The sequence below is a fragment of the Babylonia areolata genome, chromosome 29, assembly GCF_041734735.1.
Source record: "Babylonia areolata isolate BAREFJ2019XMU chromosome 29, ASM4173473v1, whole genome shotgun sequence".
NCBI lineage: Eukaryota > Metazoa > Mollusca > Gastropoda > Neogastropoda > Buccinidae > Babylonia > Babylonia areolata.
Genome location: NC_134904.1, coordinates 26615821 through 26625764, shown reverse-complemented (window position 1 = coordinate 26625764; position 9944 = coordinate 26615821). Strand labels below are relative to the sequence as shown.

Sequence of the window (9944 nt, the reverse complement as noted above, 5' to 3'; positions counted from 1 at the left end):
GGATTTTAAAATGTCGATATTGTTGTTTCTCACCAACATGCACGTCCATACAGCAAGTTACTGTAATCTTGGCTGATATCCTGAAGAAGAAGAAGAGGAAGGAGAACCCTGACTGTGACCGCCAGTAGGAATTCCCAGAGATGTATCCAGTCGTTGTGTTCCTCTACATGTCAGTCCTGGTGGGAAATGCCTGAAGCAACAAGTGTTCAGATGTGAAATTGGAAAGAAGCTGCCTTTCAAATGCATTGACGTAACCATATTAATCTTCCGTTTCTTCTTTCTCCTTCTTCTTCTCCCCGACCCTCTTCTTCTTTTAACTTCTCTCTCTCTCTCTCTCTCTCTCTCTCACCTTAGTGACATGCGCATTGACGACGACATGCAGGTTGGGTCTGTGCAGCACAGGATGGAGAAAGGCTTTCGATGAGCTATAGCGGACCCCTGAGTCTTGAGCGACTTGGGACTTGAACATTCCTGCGATGCAACAATAGAGTTAACACACTGTGGACTCCGCGTTTGTCATCACCATCGCCATCATCGTCATCATTAATTATAATGTTGCTTGTTTAATTGAGTCGTTTCGTCTTGGCCAGATTATGTTTTTCAAAGAACGCAAGTGCCCAGTTTGTTCTCCTGACCTTATGTCTAACAAGAAAGGTCAAGGTTCAAAAGTATCCACCGTTTCGATAGACGTTTCAAGCACGTAGATTCTAATTCAAGAGATCACTGACTACTATGGTTCATCAATTAACACACACACACACACACACACACACACACACACAATTTCGTTTGTGAATACGAACATTAGTGTAGAAGTCTCTTTCCCTTTACGGTACCCGTACTCTTTACAGAAACTTTAAGACATGTGTTCAGCTATTGCAACGTGCATTCTGTCATTTTTCTCGGACATTTCAGCTGTCACTTTATTACCAACTTACATTGCCGCATTGACAATGTTGTCAATAGTATAAACCTTTCTTTAATCAAAAGTAACTGTCTTTCATTTTCCTGTCAGTTCCCACAACAAATACAGATTTTCGTCTTTTTAGTACCTGAAACTATTCTATCCTCCACAAACCCAAAGGGACGCAACTAATGTATACCCCACGCCCAAAAAGGGACACAATTGTTGTATCCTTCACATTCCAAAAGGAGCGAAACTATAGTATCATCCTGACCCCCCAAACGGGCAGAGGGACTTAATTCTGAATGTTTAAAGTACTGCGCTGTTCTGATCATGATGGTTCCATTAGAATTCAAAAGTGAGTTATTACCTATCATGGTAGCTCCAATGGAATCCACAAGACGGTTATTACCTATCATGGTAGCTCCATTGGAATCCACAAGACGGTTATTATCTATCATGGTTGCTCCATTGGAATCCACAAGAGGGTTATTACCTATCATGGTAGCACCATTGGAATCCACAAGAGGGTAGCCCAGTTCCTGTCCTGCCTGACGAATGACGTCAGTCAGTGGACATGTGTTTGGTACCTCCACTTTAAGGGGTCCTCCAGTGCTGTGGTACTCTGGTTCACACACACACACACACACGCACACACACACGCACATATACACACGCACACGCACACACACGTGCAACAAGTAATAACAAGAGAGGCAAGGCCTTCAAGACTCACTTGTGATACACTTAAAAAAATCCAAACCTTTTATGTATTGAGTATAATTTCAAAATGTAATGTTTAAGATGAGAAAGATCAGTTTAAAGCAAAGTAAGTCCCCTAGCATTAATTACAGAGTAATTTCCCTTTTTTACTATCTGCACCAAAATGTTTGCAAAATAAATAAAACTTCCATGCTTAGCAAAAGAAGTTCCTGTTTGAACAAAAAATGATAATAATGACTGCTCTTGTTGTTGGGTCAGAATATCATATCAAAGTGCCAGGTTTAGAGAATACAAAAAATATAAATATAACAGTAAATGCATTTTGCATATAATTAGGCTTCATTTTTTATTTTTTTTGTGCCCATCCCAGAGGTGCAGTATTGGTTTAAAGAAGATGACTGGAAAGAACTGAATTTTTCCTATTTTTATGCTTAATTTGGTGTCAACTGACAAAGTATTTGCAGAGAAAATGTCAATGTTAAAGTTTACCACGGGCACACAGACACACTTTAAGGGGTCCTCCAGTGCTGTGGTACTCTGGTTCACACACACACACACAGACACACACACACACGTGCACGGACAAAATAATCAAAACCAAACGAAGCAGAAAGAAATCAAGAATAAAGAAGCCTTTAGCGCACCATTGATACAGACTCTTATGTGAAGAACGATAGGATGTATGAGTTAAGGTGTCATTCGTGTCAGGTGTCTTACACTGTATGTTGTACACACAACGACTTTATTCAATAAAGGCTTGTGCCCTGCTGGTACTGTTTTGTATTGTCTTATCTTGTAGAGTTCTTTGACTTTTGGGGATCAGAGATAGCTTACATTTTGGAAATATTCCATTCAACTGTAAAATGTTCATCTGTATTGTTTGGATGAACTTCACCTGTGCGTGAAATGATAATCAACTCCTTGACTTATGAACGTTGATGAAATGAGACAAATGTTGCAGGAATTTGAAGTATAGTTGCTCTCTTTGCGCGCTTTTAAGCTGTTTAGTTGAGTTTGCGGCATAAACTGGAAAAGGGGAAAAAAAAGTCTGTACAAAGAAACGTCCCTTCACTGAAAAGCATAAGTCAGTAGCAGTCAAGGGGTTAATTTTCTAACATTTTAGATGTTTGGGCTTTTGCTCAGTATGTTTATAGTTTGATTGTTCAGCTTACGTTATACATACAGCTTTACAGCTTTGTGCAAAAGCCTATAATAATGTTTGTAACATCTTTAATAGCGTTATGTATTATTTCAGGACCAGTTAGACGTTATTAGGAAGAAGAAAATGCTACAACAATTCCCATAATACTGTGACCTTGAGCTGATGGCAAAGACAAACTGGCCAATCATTGTCAAAGGATATTCAAACCATGCATCTTAAAACCATACATGCTCACATACATGCTCAAAGCGGCGTTTTGCGAAGGATTGCTGTCCATGTTCACCCTGAGAGACATAAGGATGAACAGACAGACAGACAAGCAGACAGACAGACTGATAGACAGAGAGACAGATAGGTAAGTAGAAAGACACATACACATGTGACACGGCTCTGGCATTGTAGCTTTTCTCCAAAGAACTGGAAAGAAAGTCAGCAACCAATAATCTTCCAGGGCTTGCGGGAGGTTCAGGATGAAAGCTTGTGATCAACAAGGTAACGAATCAGACACCTTGTTTCTAAACTGTTTCTTAAAACTGTTTCTGGACTATTTCTAAACTTTGGAAGTGACTCACTTCCACACCAACTCATCCTTCATAACCCCTTGAAACACTGAAACGCAAACCTGACTTTTGGAGTTCGGGATCCTGCATGTCCTCAGATTTCAGAAAGTAGGGCAGCACTTCCTTATAGCTCCAACCTTTAGCGCCGCCCTTGACCCAGTTATCGTAGTCATGGCGACTACCGCGCACGTGCAGCATGGCGTTGAGGCTAGAGGAACCGCCCAACACTTTGCCTCGGGGCCAGTAAGATTTCTGGTCAACACACATTGGACAGAAACAAACCCCCACTGAGAGGTCAAAGTCTTTCAAAAATGAGGTGAGAAAGTTACATTTTAGATGTGCCGTGGCGAAGTGGTCAACATTCAGCAGCATTTGCGAAATGAGTAATGTCACAGACTGACCACTGGGAGGATGTGGGTTCGAATCCATATCCCATTCTCGCCCAGAACTGAGTGTACGATGGGGTTCCCCAACAGTACAACTGGGACATCACAGTTGGCTATAAAGAAGAAATCATTTTGGGGGTATGTTACTAAACGTTTCTGAAGAACAATGAGAGTCTCTGTCGTTTGGGCCAGTTTGATGCAGCGACTTATTTAAAAATGAATCGTATAGTCCAGCCTTGTCACAATGTCTCAAACCAAGGTGGAAATCAACAGCAGCGTTTCCATCCTCCTCCTAATCTGTCATAACGAATACCGAAAACTTAACCAATGTCTTGGTCTTTTATGCCCTGCTGTCATGACAACCATAGTTTTTATCTCCCCTTCAATAACTGTGGTGAGATCATGTCAGCGAAGTCTTCAGTGTCTGCAGATTCATGGGACTGTCACTGGAAGGACGTAGTGGTGGTTCCCATTCAAGGGGAGGCGCTCAATGACCGAGGAATGTTTGACATCAGCAAGGGACCTCCCAGGCGGTGTCTTGCGCATACTGATTCTGAACTGGCAGCAATGAACACAACTGAAATGACTTGGCAGCAGTGTAGTGCAGGATGTCTGCTGGTGTGTAACCTCCCGTGACGGGACACTGACAAAGCCTGCCAGCGTTGTGTTTGTGTATGGGAGATTCAGGATCATGCAGAAGATGAAACAGCAAATAATTAGTTATGAATAAATACATTCACTAATGAATGCATGAACAGATAACATAAATAAAAAGGTCCTTAGCGATCATATCAAGATTAGCGAAAATACTTTAGCAGTGTTTCGAATCGATGAAATAAGCCTTTATCTCTCACATCGCTCTTAGGCAAATGTCGAAGAAAATCCACGATAATACACACGAACACTGTCCCAGAGACGTCATCAAAGAATTGAAGGGGGGACTCGTTCTGTTCGCAATACAGCAATTTAAAAGTATTTTCATTGGTTTTCGTTGATGCTTTGGCTAAAGCAATTGCTTAGAATAAATAAAATTTTGTGAATGTGGTTGAAGTATCATGTGTTTGTTATCTGTTTTTTCTGAGGATTCTGACCTGCTCAGGGCGGGCGAAAACAGCGTTCTCCTGAGGCTGGGTGAAGAACCGCCAGTTGTGTCGCTCACTGACGTAGTTCACCATTGCGTTCATGGGGACTGAGATGGTGGGGTCTCCTCTGTCATCCCCACCCGCCTCCAACAGCAACACGTGCGTGTGTGGATCTTCTGACAGCCGATTGGCCAGCACACAGCCCGCTGACCCCGCCCCCACTGGAGGACAGAAGCAAAGAGAAGGGAGGGGGGTGGAGGTGGGGGTGGGCGGTAAGGGAAACAGAGGTAAAGAAAGAATCAGAGAAACAACTTGACACGTTCACACTTCACTTCACTTAGCTTATCAGCCATCATGACAAATGATACTGTTGTCATTTCATTTTGTTTTATCAGACACACACACACACACACACACACACACACAGAGGAACTGACCTATGATGTAATCATACTCTGAATCCATGTCCTCTGTCAGAGGAAGCAGAGCAGGGGAGAGCACTGTGTTCAACACCAGTCCCACGACCACCACCCCAACCACAGCCACGCTACCCGTCACCACTGCTGACCCTGGCATGTCTGGTCTTCTGCACGACACACGAGGTCACGACCTGAATATATTTACATATATTTCTGGGTCTTCTGCACGACACACGGGGTCATGACCTGAATATATTTACATATATTTCTGGGTCTTCTGCACGACACACGGGGTCATGACCTGAATATATTTACATACGTTTCTGGGTCTTCTGCACGACACACGGGGTCATGACCTGAATATATTTACATATGTTTCTGGATCTTCTGCACGACACACGGGGTCATGACCTGAATATATTCACATATGTTTCTGGATCTTCTGCACGACACACGGGGTCATGACCTGAATATATTTACATACATTTCTGGGTCTTCTGCACGACACACGGGGTCACGACCTGAATATATTTACATATATCATTTCTGGGTCTTCTGCATGACACACGTGTCATGACCTGAATATATTTACAAATAATATTTCTGGGTCTTCTGCACGACACACCACGACCTGAATATATTTACATATATCATTTCTGGGTCTTCTGCATGACACACGTGTCATGACCTGAATATATTTACCTATATTTTTGGGTCTTCTGCACGACACATGAGGTCATGACCTGTGTACATTTACATATATTATTTTGGGGTCTTCCGCACAGCACACAGGGTCATGACCCGAATATATTTACATATATTATTTCTGGGCCTTCTGCACAACACACACTGTCATGGCCTGAATCTAGTTACACATAATCATATTTGGGTCCTCTGCCAGACATAGAAGGATTTCTCTGTGCATAACACACGATGTCATTGCCTAAATATATTTACATATGTTTCTGGGTCTTCTACAAGGCTTCTCGAACAGTGTCACCATCATTACCATCATCATTACCATCATCATCATCATCATCATCAGCAGCAGCAGCAGCAGCAGCAGCATCTTCATATTCAACATCATCATCATCATCATCACTACCATCTTTACAATCATCATAACTATCAATATCAACATTAATTTTCCACCCCTCTTTTGCCGCTCCCTTCCAAGTGTATAAAGACAGTAAGTGTGTCCTTGAGGGAAGCGTTATACCGAGCAGTTCATCACGTTCTCTTATATCTATCTATCCGTGTCACCACAGCGAAACTCTTAGGAAGTAGGATAGTGACCCGTTGTCTTCATTTCCATCTGTCCTCATTGACCAACTCACACTTCTCCTCTCTCTCTCCCTGTGTGTGTGTGTGTGTGTGTGTGTGTGTGTGTGTGTGTGTGTGTGTGTGTGTGATGTACGTTGTGTGTGTGTGTGTGTGTGTGTGTGTGTGATGTACGTTATGTGTGTGTGTGTGATGTACGTTATGTGTGTGTGTGTGTGTGTGTGTGTGTGTGTGTGTGTGTGTGTGTGTGTGTGTGGTGTACGTTATGTGTGTGTTGTGTGTGTGCACATGTGTGTGTGTCTGTGTGTGTGTGCGTGCGTGTGTGTGTGTGTGTGTGTGTGTGTGTGTGTGTGTGTGTGTGTGTGTGTGTGTGTATCTATCTATCTATCTATCTTTCTTTCTTTAGCTTAACGTCTTTTCACTGGTAAGTGATATTAGACGGAGAGAGGGGAGGGGGGGGGGGGGGGGGAGTAAAACATGTATGTGAGCGCGTGGGTGTTGGGGGTGGAGAGTGGGGCGATGGGAAGAGGTGGTGGGATGACTGATACAGAAAAAGAGACATAAAAAGTGGCAGACCTTAACAGGAAGAACTATGAAAGATTGAACTAACTGAGAGCAAACTACAACTATTTCAAACATTTCTGTAACGGGGTTAAGCATAATCAATACAAGAAAAACATAATCAATCAGAGGTAGGCTACATACCAACTGGACTTTGAAATGTGCTGTGATTTGTCGGAGTAGTAGATAATTATTCAAAATATCTTCAAATGACAAAGACGTGTTCAGTGGAAACTGGTCAGTGAGTTTTTGAAAATCTAGTTTTGTTCTGGGACACTCGACAAGTATGTGATAGACATTAACTTCTTTTCAGCACAAACACTGTATGTTTTTGCAATATTTTGTACAAAGAGCATTCAAACGAAATCGATGAATTAGACTTATGATTGGTCTTGACTGGGAGACAGATAAACTATACAAGAAAGCCTTGGGGTTGTCCCTGTGACTGCCTTATACAGTGACGGTAATCGTTTTTATGCAGATGTGTGTGGTCTATACCAAAGATTGGTTTTCTCAATTCCCACAATGGAATGGTTGAAAAGGATGGTCTAACAGCAATACTTTTTACATCAACCTCTAAAGCACTGAGAATGTCTTCGGCAAAAGTATTGATAGTCTTTAAGGTAAGGATCGTTCTGACCCTTTTTGCAAAAAGCCTTGTCCAATTTTAGATCGACTTCATTTTCGGAGAAGGCATCACAAACTGTATTTCTTAAAACAAATTTTGCGACAGATGCTTTTCTGTGTTCATCAAGGAGTAATACTTTTGCTTCTGTATAAGTTCCCAAAGCAGATGTGTGTGATGGTACTCCAAGAGCAAGTTTGTATATTTTACACACACACACACACACACACACACACACACACACTGCAAAGCAATGGGAAAAAAATAGATTTCTTAACTGATTTCAAACAATATTAACATAAACGTTGGCCAAAAAACCCCGACGCGTTTTAAGAGTTTGTTTCATCAAAATTAAAATCGGCTTATACGATTAGCAGACAGTAATGGAAGAGCATAAAAGCTGAAAGTGCACAGGACAGCTGATTTCATGGTTAATTTCGGGAATTCTGAGAAGCTTAATTTCATTTGATTACTGGAGAGATCACCAGGTTGTGTGCAATGAGGGCGTGAGATAAACTGAAAGTGTACCGTCAAATCGACAGAAGCCAAGAACTGTCATTTTGTACTGAGAACAGGAAGCCAGTCGAGTTTTTTCAAGTGAGTGAAGACATGACCTTGCTTTTGTTTCTTTAGAACAACTTGTGCAGTGGTTGTTTTGAACCCTCTGAAGGCGCAAAAATATGTGTGTTCCGCTGTGAGACCAGACAGAAACCTTAAGATTGACCTGTGCTGTAAAACCACTACCAACACTGCAACAACAACAACAACAACAACGAAGAAGAAAAAAGATACATACTACGTGCATTCAGCAAAGCACTCACCTCGAGGGGAGACAGGCGTGTAATTCACAGAGGTACGTAAACTGACAGAGCAGAACAATCAACCAGCTTGTGAAGACGACACGTCAAATACAATGACTGTTTGCTTGACACACACAACCTCACCGTGCACTATCAGCAATATTCAATCACTCAGGAGAGCCAAACATGTTTGTTTGGTTTGCAGGTGATAACACAATCCTGAAAGGAGGTGACCATGCACGCAGATCGTATTTGTGTGCGCAGACAACCACTCCAAAAGACAAGTCAACATAGCATTTGTGTGCAGTGTAGTATCTCTCTCTCTCTCTCTCTCTCTCTCTCTCTCTATATATATATATATATATATATAACAACATGACTGAGCACACACACACACACACACACACAGAGTTGTTCCCACTCAAGTCGACCTCGCTTAATTCAACCCATCGATGTATATTTTTGGCTCTGGTCAGCAGCCTTCTTTATCCCTGTAAACTTTCCCTGCTTAACTCGACCTTGTGTATGTGGGTTCATCGCTCACGTCGACCAGATTTGTGTGCTTCAGTTGAGTTTCCATCCCGGCTTCAGTTTTAGTTTCTTAAGGAGGCGTCACTGCATTCAGACAAATCCATATACGCTACACCACATCTGCTAGGCAGATGCCTGACAGCAGCATAAGCCATACACTTGTCAGGCCTTGAGTACATGCCTATATATTTGTGTACCTATCAGAGTGGATTTCTTTTTACATAATTTCTGCTGCAGGACAACACTCTCGTTGCCATGGGTTTTGTTCAGTGCGCCAAGCGCGTGCTGCACACGGGACCTCGGTTTATCATCTCATCCGAAAGACTAGACGCTCAGTTTGATTTTCCAGTCAAACTTGCGAGAAAGGGCGAGAGCGGGAATCGAACCCACACCTTCACGGACTCTTCCTCACGGACTCTTTGCATTAGCCGCTGAGCGTCTTAACCATTCTGCCACCTTCCACCCTGAAAGTCGACATTGTCGTCACGTTCCGGGGCAAAACCGTGAATGTTGCGAACAAATGTTTCCTCAAACCCGATGTAATGGAACGCAGAAAAATGAGGAGAGGTTGTGGCTTTGAAATGTAAACAAAAGAAAGATATAATTTACGGATCGGATGTCGTGAGTGGACACCATGCCACTTCTGTTCTGCCTTCGGCATGGAAAAATTAGACATTCACAGCCGAACTGGAGTGTGTGTGTGTGAGTGTGTGTGTGTGTGTGTGTGTGTGTACATCGGTGTGTGTGTGTGTGTGTGTGTACATCGGTGTGTGTGTGTGTGTGTGTGTGTGTGTGTGTGTGTGTGTGTGTGTGTGTGTGTGTGTGTGTGTGAGCATGTAAATGGTAGGTCCACTATCCAGAATAGAGGACGTAAATTTTTTCCATGTTGAAATAGGAATCCAATATCCCA

At 42.5% G+C, this 9944-nt stretch overlaps 1 protein-coding gene across 2 annotated transcripts in view; it reads right to left on the bottom strand.

The window, feature by feature from the left end:
* Positions 1-8720, bottom strand: part of LOC143302181 (glucose dehydrogenase [FAD, quinone]-like) — a 20501-nt gene extending 11781 nt beyond the window's left edge. Inside the window, exons 1-6 of one of the 2 annotated variants that reach the window (XM_076616726.1) lie at positions 8525-8720; positions 5255-5403; positions 4827-5038; positions 3412-3601; positions 1401-1529; positions 350-471 (exon numbers count right to left, since the gene is read on the bottom strand). In XM_076616726.1, coding sequence (XP_076472841.1) covers positions 350-471; positions 1401-1529; positions 3412-3601; positions 4827-5038; positions 5255-5393 — 792 coding nt within the window. In that variant the 5' untranslated portion in view covers positions 5394-5403; positions 8525-8720. The remainder of the gene's footprint in view (positions 1-349; positions 472-1400; positions 1530-3411; positions 3602-4826; positions 5039-5254; positions 5404-8524) is intronic. The other variant, XM_076616727.1, reaches the window with a different exon arrangement.
* Positions 8721-9944: the final 1224 nt, after the last annotated feature.